Raw genomic sequence first — 26343 nt, forward strand, 5'->3', positions numbered from 1 at the left:
CAACCTAGGGCTTTCTTCTTCGGAGCAAAGAAGAAAGGGAGATTATTTGAGAGAGGTACAAGAGGCATAGATCGAGTGGATAGCCAGAGGCTTTTTTCCAGGGTATAAATGGGTAATACAAGGGGACATAATTTTAAGGTCATTGGAGGAGAATCTAGAGGGGATGTTAGAGGTAAGTTTTTTTTTACACAGGGAGTAGTGTGTTCATGGAATGCCATGCTAGGGGTAGTGGTAAAGACAGATACATTAGGTACAATTAAGAAACTCTTAGATAGGTACATGGATGAAAGAAAAATAGAGGGCTATGTGAACAGCAAGGGTTAGATTGTCCTTGGAATAGGTTAAAATGTTGGCACAATATTGTGGGTTGAAGGGTCTGTACTGTTTTGTGTTCTATGTTTTATGTTCTATGCTATTAATCAAGTTGTCCCAGTTAACTAATACACACGTGTGTCAATTTCTGAGTCACAAAGTGGGTCACTACCTTTAATCTTCAACAATGCTTACATTGAGATATTCCAAGGACACAATAATTCTCTGACGTGTAGCCATAAATATCATCAGGAGTTTCCAAACAGCACATTGGTAAAAAGAACTACATTTGATTCACAGAGGCCCGAAATAGAGTGAACCCTGATTTCCAAAGCAACTTTTGAATCCACAAGCACTTCTTCAATGATCACTGAGCTCAATAAATGATTTTACCAGGAGCTGGAGCTGAGGCAGCACTAAGAATTTTGATGCAGTTAGGAACATGAAAAGGCAATTCATTTAACAAGATATAAAATAGAAATAAGCAGCAGAAAATACTTTTTGTGAACTTTAAATTTTTGTAAGAACTGTGATGGTGGGAAAACCTTCAGAAACAATTATCTGAAAGAAAATGAATTGCCACCTGAAGGAAAATAGATTAATAAGCTGAGCCCATGTGAATTTATTAAGGGTAGATTATTGTTAATCAATTTGATAGAGTTTTCAGATGAGGTAGCACATGGAGCTGATGAAGGCAATGCAATTGATGTGTTGTACGTGCTTCATATTGTGTGTGTGTGTGTGTGTGTGTATACAGTATATATAGATATAGGTTTTCAGTAACTGCAGTTGTTTTTTTAAATTACCATTTACTGTAACAATCTGATGGACTGACTATATCTGCCAGTCATTCACATGCCCATAAGTAAATAAATAAATAAAATATCAGCAAAGTTGAAACATATGGTGTGAAAGGGATGTTCATAGCATGGATAGGAGGTTGTCTAAATAAATGCAATGCAGTTTTATGGCGAATTGACTGGAGGACAATGGTGTTTCTGAAGGAACAGTATTGGAGACATTCCTCTTTCTGATCTATACTAATGGGTGCAAGCCACACTTTCCAAAGTAGCAGGAAGATATAAATAGGCTGGAAGAATGTCTGGAATGGGTAATACCAGGTGGAGAAATGTGAGATGCTGCATTTTGGAAGCAAGAATGAGGAGAGGCTAAGTAGAATAAAGGATACTGTCTGAAAGACCTGCAGAAATACATGGACCTGAGAATTATATGTGCACAAATCACTGAAAGTGACAGGGCAAATTGAGAACATATTTAATAAGTGTTACATATTTCGGAGCTTTATCATTACAGGCATACCGTACAAAAGCAGGGACATTATGCTGAACTTTTATAAAATACAGGTCTAGCTCCAATTGTGTTGAATTTAGTTGCCACACTTTGGGAAGGATGTGAGGGCATTAGAGAGAGTCCAGAAAAGGAAAGTTACAATGATGGAGAGGTTGGGACTGTTTTCTTTGTAGAAGGGAAGCTGAGGGGAAACTTGGTTGAAGTAAATCAAATGGTAAAGAGACAGGACGGAGTGGTTATTGGTGAGCTGTACTCTGTAGTGGAGGTGTCAATGGTTAGAGATCAGAGGTACAAAGCAAATGAAAAGTGACGTGAGGAAAAATGCTTTTACTTCTTTTGTAGCTGGAACTGGGTATCCTTTCCCAACAGATGTGCTGGAGGCAGGTTCTATTGTGGCCTTTGAAAGGAATTGCATAAATATAGGAAAGGAAAGGTACGTCGCATCTGGAGTTTCTCCAGTTAGTGGACGATTTCCTTCCACGCCTCTCTGACATAGCGGGGAACTGCGTACGAGGCAAGTTACAGCAGTGGTTTGCCATTGCCTTCTGCCGGGTGAGTTTCCAAAGAGATCACCAGGTCATAACCCAGCACGGATGGAAAGTGTATAGGGGAGCCGGCCGGAGCTGGATTCGAACTCTGGACCTTTCATCCCAAAGTCTGACGCTGATGCCACTACGCCACCAGCCGGGTTGCGTAAATATAAATTGAGGTAAAAATTGTAGGTTTACAGGGATAGGGCAGAAGGGTGGAATTAGAGGGCTGCTCTGATAGAGAGGTACCATGAACATGATGGGCTGAATGGCCTCCTTCCCTGCTATAAGCATTCCATAATTCCATGAAATAAAGTCCAGATAAATGAGTCATAGGTCCACCATAAAACTGGAGGTTTTCCCTGTAGTTTAAAGCTGGTTTATTTTACACCTTCTACAATATTGATTTTGCAAAGATTTATAAAGTTCATCTTTGTTTGAACATGATTATTAGGGGTGTTAGTGGCACCGCAGTTAGTTAGTCATGGGCTGCATGCTTCTGAATATCCAAGTGTAAATACGAGGCCAACATCAAGGGGATATAAAACTAACAACCAAAGTAAATAAAGAGCTGCAGGCAGAGCATGGACCTTCAGTATAGAGTTTATAGGGAGTTTTGCTGAGTAAAAACACTCAACTACTTATAAATTTGATGTAGAAATTAAATTTTCATTAATGGAAATTTTAATCTGCATACATCAGAGTTCATTCATCCAAATTCTGGTGGCCACTATACATTACAATTTGATCCGCACATAAACAATCAAGGCAATCCTATTCAAAATGAAAAATGTACGCACAGAATTCAGCCATTTTATTAAGAGACTGTTGAATGGAATTATTGATTTTTAGATGCTGACCTTTAATCTTAATTCATTTATATGTTCACTAGAGCAAGGGGCATTAGTACTCAGTGATGAGGTAGCTTTTCTGCTTCACCATCTGCTGGCAGCACTGGATGCTTAGTTTATGAGAAGCCTCTTTACTCTGCCTCAACCATGGCAATGCAATTATTACCGCACCCATTTTCTGCTTCGTGAAGCAGTAGATGAGATTGTCATGTTAAATGGTCAGTACATCATGTCACTGATACTGCTTTTTCAACCTGTGTGTCCTTCCAGCTAGAGCTCATTTCCATAATAACCAGGATATCTGGAAATAGACATGACAGGCTGCCATCCTGGGCTGGGTTTGAACAATTCATAGACCCATTGTTGTGCTCCATCTACCATGCTCTTAGCAATGAATGGACAGCCCAGATGCAACAACACAGCTATCTTGCGATTGTTAATGTTACACCTTTGCCATGCTTTCACTTGAAACTAGGTTCTCAGTTTGAATTTGACTGGACAAAACAACAGCTCCCTCAGGAAGAGGCTGTAGTTTCACAAAGACCTTCCTTAGTTGGATGAACAATAGACATAGACCTTGCTTTTCAGCATACCACTGATCTGTAGCAAAGTGTCCTCTAGCACAGTGGTAGCAGGGAGGACTATGTAGATTATCAGACAACTAACAGTGAAAGGAACCACAGCAGTGGGGGAATCCTCTCAACTTACTTCAACTTCTTACCCGCTCCTCTTTCTCTCCCTTGGTTAATGACTCACATGCTAAAACTGTTCCTACAGAAAGAGTTGGAGACAAGTCTCACTGGACAGCAGGTAGAGCTGAGAAGCCCTCTTCCTATTGTATAAGGGGGCAAAGAAGGTGAAGGCTTACAGTTACTCAAAGTTACAAACTTAGCTGTTATAGACAGTGTTATGTTGTTGAGATTAAGTGTGTACAAAGCAGATATACAGTATGTTATCCTAGAAAATAGATCCTGCAGTGCTGTTTTATGAATCAGTGCATGAACAGGAATTGATGTTATCTCTAGTAGATCAGACTGAGTGAAAACACACCGATCAAGAGACTGGGCATGTTGTTCCACATTCCTGGTGTCAGGTGGATACCTTGTTATATATCGCAAGGTTCACACTTAAGCTTAAAGCCCTGCACAATGACTGCCATGGAATAGTCTTACCAGAACTAGGAGTACACTTTGCTTTCCTCACTGAAAGGGACACTCTGCTGACATTTGAAGACTTGGTAACCTTCACGATTGGATGCTTCCTAATCAAAACTTCCAACCTCCGCAGAGTAGGCTACAGCTAATAGGCAGTGCTTTCTCCAACATATAGATGTTCACTCCAGGAGTGTCACTGTGGGCTGCTCTCCAATTGCTAAAGGTATTATGATAGTTTGGCCACTCAGGCAGGGTAGGAGGGCTCGTGGCAAAGTACACATCCATCAGTGAGGAGTCTACAGGAAAACGTCATCTGATCTGCACTCTCCTGAAGAACAATTGCTCTGTATGCTCGTGCTTCTCAAAGATGCACCACAGAGATTTGTGGCATCCCATGGTGTGACCTAGAGACAAACTTACAGCTTCTTTTGTAGAGGGGAAAGTATCAGTCGGTCTCTGTTTCCTGGCCACTGGCCCATTCCAGGTCTATCAATGTTGATGCTTTCTGTAGCACAAGAAATGCCACCCAGGCACTCAACTCATTAAAGAATGGGTTCATATATTTGGATTTTGGTGACAGGAAGGTAAGTTGTCAAGCAACTGTCAGTATTGCTGGTAGACTTCTTCACATGATTTCAACATTTGGACATAGAACTGACTAACCCTGAATCACAATGGCCTGGCCCCCAACTATCTCAACTCCTCTGTGGATTTTGCATATGGTTGTTGGTGATTGCACTAGTGGAAGTGAAGGGACCATCACAATAATCAGGGCATGTCAGTCATCCTGAGTAGCAATATATACTGCTGGTGATAAATCTATAAGGTAATGAAAGGACTTTCTGAATGCTGAACTGCAATCCAAGTATGGATCATAATCTCCCAGCAGCTGTACTTCCTCACTACAAATGAGTAATGAAGCAACAATGAGTAACCCAAAGTTAGAGCTGAAAACCACCATAGTATAGCGCCAGTAGAGCGATTAACATGAGAAGCTGCCTCTCCAGAGGGGGTTACGTGTGCTGAGCTGAGTATGCTGAAGTGAAATGAAAGAAAAGGGATCTAGTGCTTTCCCGCCGTATATGACGAATAAACTCTTTTTGGGCTTCCAGCTGGGTACAGGTATCACCTGAAATGAAACTGGAGGAAAAGAATTTTTAACAGAGGTGAAGGTCTCAAAGTAAGAACTAGAATTTGATTGTAAACAAGGTGGGAGAGTGGAAACCTGATTGGATGAGGACTAACTAATCAGGAGGCACGGACTATGGGGGTATAAATACCACCAGACTAGACATGCCCAGGCATCAACTCTGAAGAAGATAGCAGAGCTTTTCACTGAAACATTGGTTATAATTGACATCCGTACCCTGCTGGAAGCCCAAGATGAGTTTATTCATGAATTGAAAGTTGTTATAAGACCATAAGATATAGGAGCAGAAGTAGGTCATTTGGCCCATTGAGTCTGCTCCACCATTCAATCATGGGCTGATCCAATTCTTCCAGTCATCCCCGCTCCCTGCCTTCTCCCCATACTCTTTGATGCCCTGGCTAATCAAGATACTATCTATCTCTGCCTTAAATGCACCCAATGATTTGGCCTCCACAGCCACTCATGGCAACAAATTCCACAGATTTACCACCCTCTGACTAAAGTAATTTCTCCGTATCTCTGTTCTAAATGGACATCCTTCAATCCTGAAGTCATGCCCTCTTGTCCTGGACTCCCCTACCATGGGAAGTAACTTTGCCATATCTAATCTGTTCAGGCCTTTTAACACATTCGGAATGTTTCTATGAGATTTCCCCCTCATTCTCTTGAACTCCAGAGAATAAAGCCCAAGAGCTGCCAGATGTTCCTCATACGGTAACCCTTTCATATTGGATCTGCTTTGACATAAGTCACCAATTTCACTGGTTTCACCACATCCACACTCAAATGCCCCATATTCAATAAAATCTCGTTTGATGGGTTGAAATGGATTCAAATACTAGTTGGCTAAAATAATGACTACTTCACCACATACATGTTGTCATTAAATCCTTACTTCTTCATTTCACAAAGAAGTTAGACTAGTTCCTCCCGCAATTTATTCTTCTCCTTTGCAATTTACTGCATGTGTGTCGTGGATCTGCACATGCGGCATTGTGTGTATTGCAAAAAAATCCTTACTTGAATTTAAATGTCTCCCCCAATTCTGCAGCATTTCCAGGTGTGATCTCGAAGATTCCACTGAAAGAGTACGGGTGTCCTCCATAGGCATACTCTGGCAAAGAGAACAGAGAAAACGTCTCTTTAGTAAGGTTCAGCAACCCAGAGTCATGAAATTCCTCAACAGACATTCACTAAGCACACGGCTTGATGGAAGCTATGTGCTCTACTCCACAACACAAAATACTCTGCAGGTGCTGGGGTCAAAGCAACACTCACAACACGCTGGACGAACTCAGCAGGTCAGTCAACATTTCCAAAGATGCTGCCTAACATGCTGAGCTCCTCCAGCATATTGTGAGTGGTGCTCTACTCCACACCTGAAATTTCCTCCTGTGCCATAATAAAGCAATGGGAAGTCAAAGGAGTTTAGGATGGTGGATAATCAGGAATGTAAATACTTAGCAGGGAACATAAATGAGAAGCAAAGCTCAAAGTAAATTTACTATCAAAGTACATATTTGTCACCGTATAAAACCCTGAAATTCATTTTCTTGCAGTAAATACAAAGAAACAGCAAAAAAAACCAGACAAAATAATAATAATAATAAATAAGTAAGCAATAAATATCTAGAACATGGGATGAAGAGTCCTTGTAAGTGAGTCTATAAGTTGTGTAAACAGCTCGGTGTTGGGGTGAAAAAAGTTATCCACTCTGGTCCTGACGAAGGGTCTCGGCCTGAAACGTCGACTGCGCCTCTTCCTATAGATGCTGCTTGGCCTGCTGCGTTCACCAGCAACTTTGATGTATGTCACTCTGGTTCAAGACCTGGTGGTTGAGGGGTAATAACTGTTCCTGACTCTGGTGGTATGAGTACTGAGGCTCCTGTACCCTCTTCCTGATGGCAGCTGTGAGAAGAGAGCATGGCCTTGTTTTGGTTTGTAACTCCAAAGCATAAAATTAATTGGATGAAACACAAGGGAGTCTGGAACGCGAGTCAAACTTTATTTTTATTTAAAGTGAGGCATGGGTATATGACATGTTGGCGTGATGACATGCCATTCACATACTTCATGAATATAACCATAATGAGTTATTTAAACAAGCAATACATTTACAATATTATTCAAATATTACTGATATATTAAATACATAACAGGCCAGGATGGTGAAGGTCTTTGATTGTGGATATTGCTTTCCAGTAACAGCGTTCCATATAGATGTGCTCAGTGGTGGGGATGACTTAACCTATGATAGACGGAGCTGTATACACTAATTGTGTTGGCTTTTCTGATAAATGACATTGGTGTTTCTATACTAGGCCATGATGCAACTGCACCATGCATCTATAGAAGATTGTCAAAGTTTTAAATTTTCGTAAACTTCTAAGAAAGTAATGGCGCTGCTGTGCTATCTTTGTAATCGCATTCACATGCTAGATCCAGGACAGATCCTCTGAAATGAAAACACCAAGGAAGTTAAAGTTGCTGACTCTCTCCAGCTCTGATCCCCCATTGAGGACTGCCTCGTGGACCTTCGGTTTCCTCCTCCAGGAATCAATAACCAGCTCCTTGTTCTCACTGACATTGAGTGTAAGGTTGTTTTTGTGGCACCACTCAGCCAGATTTTCATCCTCTCTCCAATATGTCAACAGGTCAACGGCAGATGCCATCTCTCTGGCTCTACATTCCTCCTTAGAACACCTGGAGAATAAAGACACATACATAAGGCTCCTTTTCATTGACTACAGCTCTGCCTTTAATACCATCATTCCAAATAAACTGATCCTAAGCTCTGGAACCTGGGCCTTAACACTTAGATCTGCAGCTGGATCTTCAACTTCCTCACAGACAGGATCCAAGCTGTAAAAATAGGGGACAAGCTCTCCTCTGCAATCACTCTGAGCACCGGTGCCCCACAAGGCTGTGTACTCAGGCCCCTGCTGTTCTCACTGTACACCCATGATCGCGTAGCCAAGTTTCCATCAAACTCAATATATAAGTTTGCTGGTGACATCACAATTGAAGGCCGTATCTCGGGTAATGATGAGTTTGAGTACAGCAAGGAAATTAAGAACCTGGTGGCATGGTGCAAAGACAATTACCTATCCCTCAATGTCAGCAAGGCGAAGGAATTGGTTGTTGACTTCAGAAGAAGTAGCGGACTGCACGACCCCATTTACATCAGTGATGCGCAAGTGGAACAGGTTAAAAGCTTTAAGTTCCTTGGGGTCAGTATCACAAATGACCTGACTTGGTCCAACCAAGCACAGTCCACTGCCAAGAAGGCCCACCAATGCCTCTACTTCCTGAGGAAGCTAAGGAAATTTGGCCTGTCCCCTAAAACCCTCACTAATTTTTATAGATGCACCGTAGAAAGCATTCTTCTGGGGTGCATCACAACCTGGTATGGAAGCTGTCCTGTCCAAGACCGGAAGAAGCTGCAGAGGATCACGAACATAGCGCAGCACATCACACATACCAATTTTCTGTCCTTGGACTCACTTTACACCGCACGCTGCCGGAGCAGTGCTGCCAGGATAATCAAGGACATGACCCACCTAGCCAACACACTTTTCATCCCTCTTCCCTCCGGGAGAAGGCTCAGGAGCTTGAAGACTCATATGGCCAGATTTGGGAACAGCTTCTTTCCAACTGTGATAAGACTGCTGAACGGATCCTGACCCAGATCGGGCCGTACCCTCCAAATATCCCGACCTGCCTCTCGGTTTTTTTTGCACTACCTTACTTTCCCTTTTCTATTTTCTATTTATGATTTATAATTTAAATTTTTAATATTTACTATCAATTTGTACTTCAGGGAGCATGAAGAGCAGAATCAAATATCGCTGTGATGATTGTATGCTCTAGTATCAATTGTTTGGCGACAATAAAGTATAAAGTGTAAAGTATATGCTGATTCATCACCATCTTTGATTTGGCCAGCAAGAGTGGTGTCATCAGTAAAGTTAAATATGGCATTGGAGCTGTTCTTAACCTCACAGTTGTAAGTAAAAAAAAGTAGAGTCGGGGGCTAAGCACGCAGCCAAATTGACTGAGGTCTGCAAGGGAGGAAGTCGAGGATCCAATTGCACAAAGAGGTATTGAGGCCAAGGCCTTGAAGCTTATTGATTAGTTTTGATGGGATGAAAGTATTGAATGACAAGCTGTGGTCACTGATGAGCATCCTGATGTATATATCTTCTCTGTCTGGATGTTCCAAGGTTCAGTGAAGATCCAGTGAAATGGCATCTGCTGTTGACCTGTTGAGATGCTAGGCAAACTGGAGAAATTCTGAGTCTATCCTCAGGCAGGAGTTGACATGTTCATCACCGACCTCTCAAAGCTCTTCATCATAGAGGATGTATATTCTACAGGATGATAGTCTTTGAGGCAGTTTATCACTTTCTTCTTAGGCACCGGTATAACTGAAGCTTGCTTGAAGCAGATGGGTACCTCAGACTGCCAAAGCGAGAGTTTAAAGATATCAGTGAACACTCCAGACAGTTGATCAGCGCACGTCTTCAGTACTCAGACAGGAACACTGGCTAGGCTGGAAACTTACCATAGCTTCACCCTCCTGAATAATGCTCTCATGTTGGTCTGAGAGACTGAAATCACGGGTTCATAGAGAGCTGTGGGAGCTCCTGGAGGTGTCTCCATGTTTTGATGGCTAAAGCGAGCATAAAAGGCATTGAACTCATTTGGGAACAAATCCTTGTTGTCACTATGTCAATTGGTCTCACTTTGTAGGAGGTGATAGCATTCAAGCCTTATCACAGCTATCGAACATTCTTCAATGTCTTGAGTTTGGTCCGGTATTGCCAAGTCACATGTGAGATGGCTTTCTGGAGGTTGCACCTAGACCTTTTGTATTTTACTTGGTCAGCAGAACTGAATACCACTGATCTAGCCCTCTGAAGATTACAGATCTCTTTGTTTATTTAGGCCTTCTCTTTGGGCAGTAATCTCGGGATTGCTGCAGGTGGCATGCATCATGAGGTGCATAAGATGATTTGGCAGATGAATGCATGGCTGAGAAACTGGTGCAGGGAACAGGGGTTCTGATTTCTGGATCATTAGGATCTCTTCTGGGTCTGGGGGAGTGAGGTACGACCTATACAAAAGGGGCAGGTTGCACTTGAACCCCAGAGGAACCAATATCCTTGCTAGAGCAACGAATATGGTAGGGGGGTGGGATCCAGTGTTAGGGCTGAGGAAGAGCAGTTGGTTTACAAACAGAGACAGTGTGTAGTGAGACTACTAGTAAGGAGAGCCTGATGATAGGGCAAAATTGGAGTCAATGGGATGAGCTGCAATGTAAAAGGGGGACCAAAATCAAAAAGAGTGATGAATACTTGACTGAGGTGTTATATTTGAATGCATGTAGTATACAAAATAAAATAGATGAACTTGTAGTACAATTACAGATTAGCATGTATGATGTTGTGGGCATCACTGAGTTGTGTCTGAAAGAAGATTATAGCTGGGAGCTTAATGTCCAAGGACACACTTTACATCAAAAGGACAGACAAGTAGGCAGAGAAGATGGGGTGGCTCCATTGGTAAAAAGTGAAACCAAATCACTAGAAAGAAGTGACATAGGGTCATAAGGTGCAGAATCATTGTGGATTGAACTAAGCAAACTGCAGAGGTAATAAAGACCCCAATGGGAGTTATAGATAGACCTACAAATGGTAGCATAGATGTGGTTTACAATTTACAATTGGAGATAGAAAATGCATCTAAAAAGGCAATAGTATGATAGCCATGGGAGATTTCAATAATCAGGTAGATTGGGAAAATCAAGTTGGTGCTGGATCCCAAGAGGGGGTATGCCTACGTAATAACTTTTTTAGAGCAGCTCATTGTAGAGCCCACAGATATTCTGGATTGGGTGTTGTGCAACAATCCAGAATTGATTAGAGAGCTTAAGGCAAAGGAACCCTGAAGAGACAGTGATCATACTATTATAGAATTCAGAGTATGAAGACCATAAGACAAAGGAGCAGGAGTCGGCCATTTGGCCCATCGAGTCTGCTTCACCATTTTATCATGAAATATGAGAAAGAGAAGCTAAAGTCAGACGTATCAGTATTACAGTGGAGAAAAGGGAATTACAAAGGCATGAAAGAGGATTTGGCCAAAATTAATTAAATAAGAACACTGGCAGGGATGACTACAGAGCAGCAGTGGCTAGAGTTTCTGGAAGTAATTTGGAAAGCACAGGATAGATACATCCCAAAGAAGAAGAAGTATACTAAAGGCAGGATGATGCAACCGTGGCTAACAAGAGAAGACAAAGTCAACATAAAAGCCAAAGAGAGAGCATATAATACTGCAAAAATTAGTAGGAAGATACAGTAGAGGATTAGGAAGCTTTTAAAATCCAACAGAAGGGAACTTCAAAAGTCATAAAAGGAGAAGATGGAATACAAAGCCAATAATATTAAAGAGGATACCAAAAGTTTCTTCACATATAAAAAGTGTAAGAGATGAGAATAGATATTGGACTGCTGGAAAACAATCCTGGAGAGGTAGTAATGGGGGGCAAGGAAATGATGGACAAACTGAAAAAGTATTTTGTATAAGTCTTCACTGTGCAAGACACTTGCAGAATGGTGGAGGTTCGAGAGGGTCAGGAGGCAGAAGTAAGTGAAGTTGCCATTACTAGGGAGAATGTGCTTGAGAAACTAAAAGGTCTGAAGGTAGATAAGTCACCTGGACCAGATGGTCTACACCCCAGGGTTCTGAAAGAGGTGGCTGAAGAGATTGTGAGGCTTGTAATGATTTTTCAAGAATAAATGGATTCTGGCATGGTTCTGAAGACTGGAAATTGCAAATTTCACTCCACTGATCTTGAAGAGAGAGAGGCAGAAGAAAGAAAATTACAGGCCAGTTAGTCTGACCCTAGTGGTTGGGAAGATGTTGGAGTCCATTGTTCAGGATGTGTTTCAGGGTTCTTGGAGGCACATGATAAAGCTGGCTAAAGTCAACATGATTTCCTTAAGGGAAAATCATGCCTGACAAATTTGTTGGAATGCTTTGAAGAAATAACAAGCCTGATAGACAAAGGAGAATTGGTGGATGGTGTGAACTTAGATTTTCAGAAGGCCTTTGACAAGGTGCCACACATAAGGCTGCTTAACAAGTTAAGAGCCCATAGTATTACAGGAAAGATACTATCATGGATAGAGGATTAGCTGATTGGCAGGAGACAAAGAGTGGGAATAAAGGGAGCCTTTTCTGGATGGCTGCTAATGATCAGTGGTATTCCACAGGGGTCTGTGTTGGGACTGCTTCATTGTTTTTGATGAAGGAATTGATGGCTTTGTGACCAAATTTGTGTTTGATATGAAAATAGGTGGAAGGCACATAGTGTTGATGAAGCAGATAGGGTACAGAAGGACTTAGACAGACAGAAGAATAGAAGTGACAGATGGAATATAGTGCCGGGAAGTGTATGGCCACGCATTTTGTAAAAGAAATATAATTATAGACTATATTCTAAATGAAGAGAAAATTCAAAATCTGAGGTGCAAAGGGACTTGGAGTCCTTGTGCAGATTCCCTAAAAGTTAATTTGCAGATTGTGTCAGGGCTGAGGAAGGCAAATGCAATGTATTCATTTTGAGAGTATTAGAATATAATAGCAAGGATGTAATGTTAAGGTTTTATAAGGCACTGGTGAGACCTCATTTGGAGTATTGTGAGCAGTTCTGGGCCCCTTATCTAAGAAAGGATGTGCTGACTTTGGAAAAGACTTAAAGGAGTTTCATGAAAATGATTCTGGAATTAAAACACTTATCATTGGAGGAGTGTTTGATCGCTCTGGGCTTGTACTCACTGGAATTCCTCAGAATAGGAGTGGGGATGGTCTGATGAAACCTATCAAATGTTGAAAGGCCTTGACAGAGTAGATTTGGAGAGGATGTTTCCTCTGGTCGGAGTGTCTAGGACCAGAGGACACAGCCTCAGAATACAGGGACATCCATTTCGAATAGAGATGAGAAGGAATTTCTTAGCTAGAGTGGTGAATCTGTGAAATTTGTTGCCATAGACAGCTGTGGAGGCCCAGTCATTGGGTATACTTAAGGCAGAGATTGATAGATTCTTGATTAATTAGGGCATGGAGAGATAGATGGTGAAGGGAGAAGACTGGGGCTGAGGGGAAAAATGGATCAGCCATGACGAAATGGCAAAGCAGACTTAATGGGCCAAATAGCTTAATTCTGCTCCGATATCATCTAGTCTTATGGTCTAAGACTCTGAATGATTTTGTGGGAACACACTCACCAACAAATGTTTTTATAAAATTGGTGATAACAAGGATTATTCATTCAGATCCCTTGATAAGTGTTTGAACGGCCCAGTTGACCAACTCAAAACAATCCAGTATCCACCTCTCTGCCTGCCCTGCCCATCTCTTCATTGTTTTTATCTCTGGAGCCTCACTCTTCAGATAGAAGGAAGATAGCCAGACTGTCAGATTTCCCAAAATGCGATCAAGGCATTTCTAATCGTAGTATAACAGTGGTTGTTTCTGTTGGGACCCCTTGTGCTGAAGCTCATATGTTGATGATAAACGAGCAGAGACTTGGTCGAATAAGCCTGACTGAAAGTCCCTCTCAATGATTTGAGAAGTGTTGGGGTAGGCTGTTTCATGCTTGCTAATTGCTACACTCAATAGCTCGTGTGCCTGCTTAACATTGGCCTTTGGTTGTGTGTAAACTGTGGTCAGGGTCACGGAGGAGAACTATCTTGATATGTAGAATGGTTAGCACTTAATCATTAGATGTTCCAGATCAGGGGGCCAAGAGTGTGACAAGGCAACTTCTTCTGAGCACTCCAAAGAGTTTATCATGAAATACAGAGCCCCTCAGCTTTTGCCCAATTTGAATCAGCAGTCCAGTCTATCTGTGTATTGAGAAGCCCTCAGGTCTTACTGACGTATGCAGCTTATCCGAGGTGAGCCAGGTCTCCATGAAATACAGAACACAGAAATCTTTCATTTCCCTCTGATATAGCAATTTTGTCCTTAGGTCTTCTGTCTCCAGTGACTGTATATTTGCTAACAAGATACTGGGTAGGGGAAGTTTTACACCCCAGCATTTCAGTCTGGCTTGGAGTCCTCCCCTCCTCCCTCGCTTCTGGACATAGTTTCTTCATCCACTTACCTGCATTTCTGAGAATTAAGTTTGCAGGGTCCTTCAGAAGATTGTGAAATTACTAGTTCATTAAGAAGGTTCAGAAGTACATTACTTAAAGGGGAATTACAGACTGAAGACTGCAGTGAAAGCATTTCAGATTAATTATATTTAGAAGTTTTGTAACCTGTCTGCAGAGCATCGCTGTGTTTCACCAGCACCATCTTCGATCAGAGTATTAGAGATTTATCATTACAGCAATAGCATTAAGAATCAGAATCAGAATCAGGTTTATGTTGTGAAATTTGTTAACTTAGCAGCAGCAGTACAATGCAATACCTGATAATATACAAAAAATGTGAATTACAGTAAATATATATACATTTCCAAATATAAAATAGTTAAATAGTAGCACAAAAAAAAAGAAATAAAAAGGCAGTGTGATGGTGTTCATGGGTCAATGTCCATTCAGAAATTGGATGTCAAAGGGTAAGAAGCTGTTCCTGAATCATTGAGTGTGTGTCTTCAGGTTTCTTTATCTTCTTCCTGATGATATGAATGAGAAGAGGGCATGTCCTGGGTGGTGGGGGGTCCCCTAATGATGGACAGTACCTTTTTGAGGCACCGCTCTTTGAAGATGTCTTGGATACTAGAGAGCTAGTGCCCATGATGGAGCTGACTAATTTTACAACTCTCTGCAGCTTACTTCGATCCTGTGCAGCAGCCCCCCCCCCCATACAAGACAGTGATGCAGCCAGTTCAAATGCTCTCCATGGCACATAACTGGCGGACCAATCGTGAGTTGGAGAGCTTCGAGTGAGGAGGTGGTGCACAGGTCCAGGAGCAAAGATTAAAAGGAGAAAGCTTCATGGGAACTCGGCTATAACTGGAGCACCAATTGTGAGTTGAAGAGCTCTGAGAGAGGAGGTGATGCACAGGTCCGGGAGCGAAGTTTAAAAGGAGAAGGCTTCGCAGGACCTCGGCTATAACTGGAGCACCAATTGTGAGTTGGAGATCAGGGAAGGTTCAGGCATAAAAGGGAGACACTGCCTAGTGAAGCAGTCATCGATGGAGTAGTCTGAGGCAGAGTGGTAGGGCTTTGGTTGATTCAGGCTTCGGCGAGGTAAGTGGGTAAGTGAACTTCATTTTTTTCCCTTGCTTTTTTTGGAGGAATAGAGAGCATGTCTGTAGGGTTAGTACTTTGCTCTGGGTGTCAGATGTGGGAATCCTGGGAATCTTCCAGTCTCCCAGATGGCCACATCTGCACCAGGTGCACCGAGATGCAGCTTCTGAGAGACCGTGTTAGGAATCTGGAGCTGCGGCTTGATGGCCTACAGCTTATTAGGGAAAGCGAGCAGGAGCTACAAGGAGTTAGTCACCCTGAGGCTGCAGGAGTTAGACAGTGGGTGACTGTCAGGGAAGCGAGGGAAAGAGCTCAGATAGTAGAGAGCACCCCTGTGGCCATCCCCCTCAGTAATCGTTATCTCATTTTGCAAGTGGTTGAGGGGGGATGACCTGACAGAGGACGACCACAGCGATCGGTCCTCTGGCACTGAGCCTGGTTCCGTGGTGCAGAAGGGAGAGAAGAAGATGTAGTCATTTGGAATTCCATAGTGAGGGGAACAGACAGGAGGTTCTGTCAGCCTGATAGAGATACCCGCATGGTGTGTTGCCTCCCAGGTGCCAGAGTACGGGATGTCTCGGATCGGGTGAAGAGTATTCTGAAGGGAGAGGGTGAAGAGCCAGAAGTCTTGGTACACATTAGTACCAATGACATATGTAGAAAAAGGGAGGAGGTCCTGAAGAGAGAATTCAGGGAGCTGGGTAGGAAGCTGAAAAGCAGGACCTCTAGGGTAGTAATCTCAGGATTGCTGCCTGTGACACGTGCTAGTGATTGCAAGAATAGCACGATCAGGCGTATTAATGTGTGGCTGAGAGGCTGATATAGGGGGCAGGGCTTCAGATTCCTGGATCATTGGGGTCTCTTCTGGGGGAGGTATGACCTGTACAAAAAGTACGGGTTACACTGAATCCAAAGGGGTCCCATATCCTAGCAGGCAGGTTTAATAGAGCTGTTAGTGAGGGTTTAAACTAATTTGTCAGGGGGATGGGAACCGGAGTGATAGGGATGAGGAAGGGGAAAACAGAAATAAATCAAAGAAAGTGTGCGACAGAGATGATAGAAAGGACAGGCAGGAGATGAGGCATAATCACAGCCAGTGGGATGAGTTACAGGGCGATAGTGGCATGGTGCAGTTAAAACAGAAAGCAACAAATACTGGACTGAAAATATTAAATTTGAATGCATACAGCATAAGAAATAAAATGGACGATCTTGAAATTCAGCTACAGACTGGCAAATATGACATTCTGGCCACCTCTGAAACTTGGCTAAAGGATGGCTGCCATTGGGAGCTAAACATCCAAGGATATATGGTATATCAGAAAGATAGGTTAGTAGGCAGAGGGGGTGGTGTGGCTCTGTGTATAAGAAATAATATTCAATCATTAGGAAGGGATAACATAGGATTGGAAGGTCTAGAGTCTCTACAGGTTGGGTTAAGAAATGACAAGGATAAAAGGACCCTAATGACAGGCCACCAAACAGCAGCCGGGATGCGGATTACAAATCACAGCAGGAGATAGAAAAGGTGTTTCAGAAAGGCAATGGCATGATAATCGTTGGGAACTTTAACATGAAAGTGGATTGGGAAAACCAGGCCAGTACTCTACCTCAAGAGAGAGATTTTGTAGAACGGCTAAGGGATGGCTTTTTAGAACAGCTTGTTGTTGAGCCCACTAGGGGATCAACTGTGCTGGATTAGGTGTTGTGCAATGATCTGGAGGTGATAAGAGAGCTTAAGGTTAAGGAACCCTTAGGGAACAGTGATCACAATATGTTCGAGTTTGCTTTGAAGTTTGAGAAGGAGAAACTAAATTCCAATGTGTTGGTATTTCAGTGGAATAAAGAACATTACAATGGCGTGAGAGGGGAAGCGGCCAAGGATGACTGGAAAGAGACACTAGCAGGAAGGACAGGAGAAGCAGCAATGGCTGGAGTTTCTGCGAAAAATGAGGGAAGTGCAAAAGAGATATATTCCAAATAAGAAGAAATTTTCAAAGGGAAGAAGGACATGATCGTGGCTGACAAATCAAGTCAGAGCCAAAGTAAAGGCAAAAGAAAGGGCATACAAGGAAGCCAAAGCTAGTAGGAAGATAGAGGATTGGGAGGATTGGGATCGGGATAGAGAATTAGAAAACTTGCAGAATGAAACTAAGAAGGTCATTAGGAAGGAGAAGATGAATTATGAAAGGAAGCTGGCAACTAATATCAAAGAAGATACTAAAAGCTTTTTTAAGTATATAAAGGGTAAAAGAGAGTTGAGATATAGGACCAGTAGAAAATGATGCTGGAGATATTGTAATGAGAGATGCTGATTTGGCAGAGGAACTGAATGCACATTTTGCATCAGTCTTCACAGTGGAAGACATCTGCAATATACCGGACATTCAAGAGTGTCAAGGAAGTGAAGTATGTGCAATGAAAATTACAACTGAGAAGGTGCTCAGGAAGCTTAATGACCTGAGGGTGGATAAACCTCTTGGACCTGATGGAATGCACCCTCTGGTTCTTAAGGAAGTAGCTAGAGAGATTGCAGAGGCATTAAACAATGATCTTTCAACAATCGATAGATTCTGGCATTGTACCGGATGACTGGAAAATTGCAAATGTTACTCCACTATTTAAAAAGGGTAGGAGGGAACAGAAAGGAAACTATAGACCTGTTAGCCTGACATCAGTGGTTGGGAAGTTGTTGGAATCAATTGTTAGGTATGAGATTAAGGAGTACTTGGAGGTACATGACAAGATAGGCCAAAGCCAGCATGGTTTCCTGAAAGGAAAATCCTGCCTGACTAACCTACTGCAATTTTTTGAGGAAATTACAAGCAGAGTAGACAAAGGAGATGCAGTAAGTGTGGTGTATTTCGATTTCAGAAGGCCTTTGACAAGGTGCCACACGTGAGACTACTTGGCAAGTTAAGATCCCATGGAATTATAGGGGAGTTACGAGCATGGGTGGAGCATTGACTGATCAGCAGAAAACAGAGAGTGGGAATAAAGGCTTTCTATTCTGGCTGGCTGCCGGATACCAGTGGAGTTCCATAGGGGCCGGTGTTGGGACCGCTGCTTTTTATGATGTATGTCAATGATTTGGACTATGGAATTACGTAATGAATTTGTGGCTAAATTTGCTGATGATAGAAAGAAAGGTGGAGGAGTGGGTAGCGTTGAGGAAACAGAGAGCCTGCAGAGAGACTTAGATAGTTTAGGGGAATGGGCAAAAAAATAGCAAATGAAATACAATGTTGGGAAGTGTATGGTCATGCACCTTGGTGGAAGAAATAAACGGGCAGACTATAATTTAGATGGGGAGAGAATTCAAAATGCAGAGATTTTGGCCTTTGCAGGAGGTCTTGGGACTCCTTGTGCAGGATACCCTAAAGGTTAACCTCCAGGTTGAGTCGGTGGTGAAGAAAGCAAATGCAATGTTGGCAATCATTTCTAGAGGTACAGAATATAAGAGCAGGGATGTAATGTTGAGGCTCTATAAAGCACTCGTGAGACCACACTTAGAGAACTGTGTGCAGTTTTGGGCTCCTTATTTTAGAAAGGATATACTGACATTGGAAAGGGTTCAGAGAAGATTCACAAGAATGATTCCAGGAATGAAAGGGTTACCGTATGAGGAACGTCTGGCAGCTCTTGGGCTGTATTCCCTGGAGATCAGGAGAATAAGGGGGGGATCTCATAGAAACATTCCGAATGTTAAAAGGGCTGAACAGATTAGATATAGCAAAGTTATTTCCCATGGTAGGGGAGTCCAGGACAAGAGGGCACAACTTCAGGATTAAAGGATGTCCTTTTAGAACAGAGATGTGGAGAAATTAGAGGGTGGTAAACCTGTGGAATTTGTTGCCTTGAGCAGCTGTGGAGGCCAAGTCATTGGGTGCATTTAAGGCAGAGATAGATAGGTTCTTGATTAGCCAGGGCATCAAAGGGTTTGGGGATAAGGCAGGGGAGTGGGGATGACTGGAAGAATTGGATCACCCCATGATTTTTGGCAGAGCAGACCCAATGGGCCGAATGGGCCACTTCTGCTCCTATATCTTATGGTCTTACATCTATAGAAATCAGCGAGTTTTTTGGTGACATACCAAATCTCCTCAAACTCCTACTGAGATATAACCACTGTCTTGTCTTCTTTATAGCTGCAGCGATATGTTGGGACCAGGTTAGGTCCTCAGAGGTATTGACACCCAGGAACTTGAAACTGCTCACTCTCTCCACTTCTGAATCCACTATGAGGACTGGTGTGAGTGCCCTTGTCTTCCCTTTTCAAAGTCCACAATCGGTTCTTTGGTTTTACTGACGTTGACTACAAGGGTTGTTGCTGCGACACCACTCAACCAGCTGGTATATCTCACTCCTGTATGCCCTCTCATCAACATTAAGCATTAGAGATTTATCAGTGTCAGGGATATGTAGACTGTGTCGTCTTCAAGGATATGAACAGGAAACTAAACACCAACTTTTAAAGGGATTGTGCTCATTGTTAACATTATGACAGAATGCATCCATAACCTCAGATAATATATATTTCTGGATGATTAACCAATGGGGATGTCTCTGTTTCCCCACATTGCCAGTCCCTCTCCATTTTCCTGTAGTCTCTACTAGTTTTACAGAGTAACCCAACGAATTTTGCAAAAAAAAATCAGCGAAATCATTACATTTTAGACTTCTTTTCAGCTCACACAGTATATCGTGAGAAAAAGAAGGCAATGTAGTTTTACTCTTAGAATGAATGTAAATGCTAATACTGGCAAAGATGATTTTCTGATGTTTATGACTACCTAAAGTATGATCTGTCTGAGGTCTATGACAATTCATGCTGAGACTGGTGTGAAGAAATGAGGTGCAAGTACAGTATACTCGGTGTACAGTACAACCTGTCAGTGCTCACCTCTTCCGTATAGTTCAATACCCGAATGAAAAACTCCTATTCCAAGTGTGGATGTGTACTCGTTAATCCAATACTGCAAAAGAAACACAAACAGTTTATTAATGAGATGGTCACAAATTCTGGCTTTGCAGTGTCTAGGTGCTAACAAGGCATTAAACACATAATTGCTTTGTTCATCACTTTCAGAAGGAATGATTTTATACTTTTTTGCCTGTATAATCATGACAGTGCTAGTTCCAGACAGAGTGTAGATAATTGAATTCTAACTTACCATTCAAGCCTATTGACTGCATTGCTCTAAATGGCTGGGCTGAACATTATATGTATGCTATTTTCATATAATACTCCACTCACTGTTCATTTTTCTACAGCTTTTACACTGATTTTATTGGGGATGGGGAATTCCTACAGCTTTATTCAGAAGCTCTGTTTCCTCTGTGTTTAAACGTTGTCTATTTTCTGACCAAATTGATTTCATTTGTTGCACTGTGACTTGCATCTGCACGTCTCCAACAGATACCATGTTATCAACAGATACTCCATCAACTTCCTCACAATGCAATTTCAATTTCAAGTATGTCATCAAATCACAGCATGGGGCATTTTCTTCACTCTGACAAATAAGCTTTGTTTAAGTGGAAAAATAATATGCAGGATTACATGGGATATTTGGAACAGAAAGAACCAACTTGTCCAAGCTGATATTCATGCACCACTCCAGCCTCCACTCTTTTCCTTGTCTACATCTATCACTGTAACTCTCTATTCTCTTCTCCCTTCCATTCTTTTACACCCTCTCCTTAATCCCATCCATGCTTTTTACTTCAAATACATATTGTGATCAGGTGTTCCATGTTCTCACTAAACTTTAGATAAATAACTTCTCTCTGCATCTACTTTACCAAAAGTTCTCATTGTTTTAAAAGTCACTGTTAGATTACCCCTCAGCCTTGCTTTCTCAAAAGAAGAGACCCAGTGTGTTCCTTTCCTGATCCATGTAACCTCTGATACTATCCTTGTAGATCTCCACTACATCCTCTAGAGCAGGAGTTCCAAACCTTGGGTCCATGGACCCCTTGCTTAATGGCATTGGTCCATGCATAAAAGAGGTTGGGAACCATGTCTAGAGTATCTCTATATTCCTTTTACAATGATAACAATTTAAAATGAGGTATTCCATTTTATTTGATATTACTGGGTAAAATATCACTGTATGAGTACATCTTAGTGTATTGTAAAAATATCAGTGAACACATCGTGGTAACCTCTTTGGTAGCACATACTTGTACACCTTTCCCTCTCCTACCTTCTTATTCTGGCTTCTTCCTCCTTTCTTTCCAATCCTGAAAAAAGGTCTCAGCCTGAAATGTTGACTGTTTATTCATTTCCATAGATGCTGCCTGACCTGCTGAGTTCCTCCAGCATTTTGTGTGGGTTGCCTTGGAAGTCCAGCATCTGCAGAATCTCGTGTTTATGATAACACTTCATAGTGCATGAATGTAGCAGTTTTGTTGCATTCTTGTTCTCATGAGCTAGAACATCTAATAATGAGGTGCTGTTCTTTTTACTTACCAAGAGAGTTCTCTTCCATGACATGCCAACTTCACATAACACCAAAGGCAGATGTTAAGCAAGCACTTGATGCCATTCGCAAACAAGGAACAGCCTACCCCAAAGCTTCAAATCATTGCTAGGGACTTCAATCAGGCTTGCTTGAAGAAATTTCTACCCGATTATCATCAACCTATGACAGCAACACAAAGGATCCTAACGCACTCGACCACTGTTAAGACTATGATCAGGAATGCCTACCACTCCATCCCTGACTGCATTTCGGGAAATCTGATCATCAGGCTGTCCTCCTCCTATCTGGACACAGGAAGAGGCTAAAGAGCAGGGCACTACAGGTGAGGAAAACAAAGAGAGGTCATGAGAGGCCAAGGAGTGGCAATGAGATTGCTTCGAGTCAATGGACTGGGACATGTTCAATGACTCATCAGAGGATCTGAACGAATACACCACAGTTGTTCATGGACATTACAAAAACATTCATGGACAAGTGTGTCTTCACAAAATCATTCAGAGTCTTCCCCAACCAAAATCCCTGAATGAACCAGGAGATCCCCAATTTGCTGAGGGCTTAGATCAATTGCAACCAAGGAAAGTACAAGAGAGTCAGGTACCACTTCAGGAAAGGCATTTCACATATGAAATGGCAATTCTGGACCAAACTTAAGTCACTGAAGGATGCTCAACAGCAGTGGCAGTGCTTGAATACTATCACTTCCTACAAAGTAAAACCAAGCGACATATGTGACAACAAGGTTTTGCTTCCAGGTGAGCTCAATGCCTTTTATGCTTACTCTGACCAACAGAACATGGAGGCACCTTCACGGACTCCATTCATGTATGGAAAATCCGACACAAAGTAGTGGATATGGCCCAGTCCATCACAGATAAAGCCATCCCCACCATTGAGCACATCTCCCTGGAGCATTATCACAGGAAAGCAGCATCCATCATCAGGGACCCCCACCACCCAGGTCATGCTCTCTTCTTGCTGCTGCATTAGGAAGAAGGTACAGGAGCAACGGTTCCCACAACCTATGGACTCTCTTTCAAGGACTCTTCATCTCACGTTCTTGATATTTATTGCTTTTTTTTCTCTTTTGTATTAGCACAGTTTGTTGTCTTTTGCCCCTTGGTTGTTGTCCGTCCTGTTTGATGCAATCCTTCATTGATTCTATTGTGGTTCCTGGTTTTACTGAGTGTGCCCACAAGAAACGAATCTCACAGTACATATATGTACTTTTATAATAGATTTACTTTGAATTTTTGAACTTTGAGCTCCTGACGACCCTGTGCTTTCAGTCTCTGAGGCGGATGTGAGAGCATCCTTCAGGAAAGTGAACCCACGGTAAAAATCTGGCCCAGATGGTGTACCCGAGCTACAATAAACTGGAGTGTTACTGATATCTTTAATCTCTCGCTTTGACAATCTGAAGTTCCCACCTGCTACAAGCAGGCTTCAAACATACCGATGCCAAAGAAGAACATGGTAACCTGTCTCAATTAATATCATCCAGCAGCACCTACGTGCACTGTGATGAAGTGCTTTGAAAGGTTGGTGATGAAATATATCAACTCCTGCCTGAGAAGCGACTTGGACCCGCTCCAATTTGGCTTCTATCTCAACGGGTACCTCCCCGTGCAACTGGATTCTCATTTCTCATTTGCAGACCCCGGTCAGTGCAGATTGGTGACAACATCTCCACGATTACCATCAGTACAGGCGCACCACAAGGCTGTGTGCTTAGCCCCCTGCCCTACTTGCTTCATACTTGTGACTGTGAGGCTAAGTATAGCTCCAATGCCACATTTAAGTTTGCCAACGACCCCGCTGTTGTTTGCTGAATCAGAGTTCAAAGTATGTTTATTACCAAAGTAAGTATACTCTATACAACCTTGAGATTTGTCTTCTTGTAGGCAGCTACAAGGCATAGAAGTGCTTAAGATGACGGGATTGATTGTGTGGATAACCAGAGGCTTTTTCCCAGGGCTGAAATGGCTAACGCGAGAGGGCATAGTTTTAAGATGCTTGGAAATAGGTACGGGGGGGATGTCAGAGGCAACATTTTACACAGAGAGTGGTGGGTGTGTGGAATGCACTGCCAGCAAAGGTGGTAGAGGCGGATACAATAGTGTATTTTAAGAGACTCTTAGATAGCTACCTGGAGCTTAGAAAAATAGAGAGGTATTCAGTTGCAAAATTCTAGGCAGTTTCTAGACTGGGTTACAAGGTCGACACAACATTGTGGGCCGAAGGGCCTGTAATGTGCTGTAGATGTCTATGTTCTATGTAAACACAATACAATCCATTTAAAACAAAAACAGACATCCCACCTCTCCCAGAAGTTCCAGGAGTCTCCCGCATATTAATAGTGGCTCCCTGATGCCCGCAAATTATGTACAATGTCCCGGAAACCAATTTTTCTGACAGCGAGAGAGCGTGCAAGAGTGACAGAGAGAGAGTGAGAGAGAGAGAGAGAGAGAGAGAGAGAGAGAGATGAAAGAGTGTTCCAAAAAAAGAAAATATAAAATGTACATCACCCCAGACTGCCCTAAAGTGTACCCCTGCCTAATAGGGGTCAAAATAATGACAGTGTTGCTCGCTGCACTGTTTGCAACAGTGACTTTTCTATTGCCCATGGTGGGTTAATACTGTAAAAGACATGTCGAGGTGAGTTTAACAGGTGTCATTCGTTCATTAGCGTAGCTAACGTTATTTAAACTAGCTGGCTAGCTGCTAAGGAGCTACTCTATCGCAGACATCCCACCTCTCCTGGAAGTTCCGGGAGTCTCCCGCAAATTGATGGTGCTACCTCCCTGAAATGAGTTTCTGCAGGGTGGGATATCTGAAAAACCCACACAGTAAAGACCATCAAACACACAATGTGCGAAAATAAAGAACAAATAGTGCAAACGGTAAAAAAAGTAAACAAATAACACACAGAACATGAATCAGAGTCCCCAGTAGTGAGTGCGGCCGCTGAGCCAATTCAGTGTTGAGGCGAGTGAAGCTGGTCCTGGAGCCCGATGGCTGCACGGTCAGTCCAGGACTGAGGCGAGTCCCAGTGACTACAGGCCACACCTGCAGAGCCAGTCCAGTGCTGACACGGGTAAACCTCGTAGAGTTGTGAACTCAACAGCGCTTCAAGCTGCTGAAACTGTAGAAGAAATCCAAACAAAGGCACATGGAACATGAACAGCAGCTCTCTGAAAGTGAGTCCACAGCTGCGGAGCACATTCAGCGCCGAGGCGGGTGAAGCCCGTTCAGCGCCGAGGTGAGAGAAGCCCATCCAGCGCTGAGGGGAGAGAGGCCCGTTCAAAGCTGAAGTGAGAGAAGCCCGTTCAGTGCCGAGGGGAGAGAAGCCCATTCAATGCCGAGGGGAGAGAGGCCCGTTCAAAGCTGAGGTGAGAGAAGCCCATTCAATGCCGAGGGGAGAGAGGCCCGTTCAAAGCTGAGGTGAGAGAAGCCCGTTCAGTGCCGAGGGGAGAGAGGCCCATTCAATGCCGAGGGGAGAGAAGCCTGTTCAGTGCCGAGGTGAGAGAGGCCCGTTCAACGCCGAGGGGAGAGAGGCCCGTTCAATGCCGAGGGGAGAGACGCCCGTTCAACGCCGAGGTGAGAGAGGCCCGTTCAACGCCGAGGGGAGAGAGGCCCGTTCAACGCCGAGGGGAGAGAGGCCCGTTCAGTGCCGAGGGGAGAGAGGCCCGTTCAACGCCGAGGTGAGAGAGGCCCGTTCAACGCCGAGGGGAGAGAGGCCCGTTCAACGCCGAGGGGAGAGAGGCCCGTTCAGCGCCGAGGGGAGAGAGGCCCGTTCAGCGCCGAGGGGAGAGAGGCCCGTTCAGCGCCGAGGGGAGAGAGGCCTGTTCAAAGCTGAGGTGAGAGAAGCCTGTTCAGCACTGAGGTGAGAGAGGCCCGTTCAACGCCGAGGTGAGAGAGGCCGGTTCAGCGCCGAGGCGGGTGAAGCCCGTCCAGGGGTCTGATGGCTGCAGGGCAACAACTGTTCCTGAACCTGGCGGTGTAGGACTCCTGCAAATCCCAGCCGGTGTGTTACATGCTCAAGGAGATCTGTTTTTTTTTGTGAGAATGATGTAATGGTCTTTTGGAGGTCACCTGACATGATTTTCCCGCCGATGTGAGGTCACATGATGACATGTGCCCCCTGACTATATAAGGATCGACCCAAGTGACGCAGTTGGGTTTTCAGTTTGTAGATTTCCAGCTAGAACGTGCTGTATCTCCGTTTCTGTTGCGTGTTTGTTTTTGGTGACGCAGTTTCATTTTTAAAACGGAGCGTGCG

At 43.2% G+C, this 26343-nt stretch overlaps 1 protein-coding gene across 1 annotated transcript in view; it reads right to left on the reverse strand.

The window, feature by feature from the left end:
* Window positions 1-26343, reverse strand: part of LOC134358715 (deubiquitinase DESI2) — a 321094-nt gene that overhangs the window by 39578 nt on the left and 255173 nt on the right. The window contains exons 2-3 of the mRNA XM_063071200.1: window positions 20480-20552; window positions 6329-6422 (exon numbers count right to left, since the gene is read on the reverse strand). Of these exons, the coding sequence (XP_062927270.1) occupies window positions 6329-6422; window positions 20480-20552 (167 nt within the window). The remainder of the gene's footprint in view (window positions 1-6328; window positions 6423-20479; window positions 20553-26343) is intronic.

Source organism: Mobula hypostoma, chromosome 1 (assembly GCF_963921235.1).
Source record: "Mobula hypostoma chromosome 1, sMobHyp1.1, whole genome shotgun sequence".
Lineage (NCBI taxonomy): Eukaryota > Metazoa > Chordata > Chondrichthyes > Myliobatiformes > Myliobatidae > Mobula > Mobula hypostoma.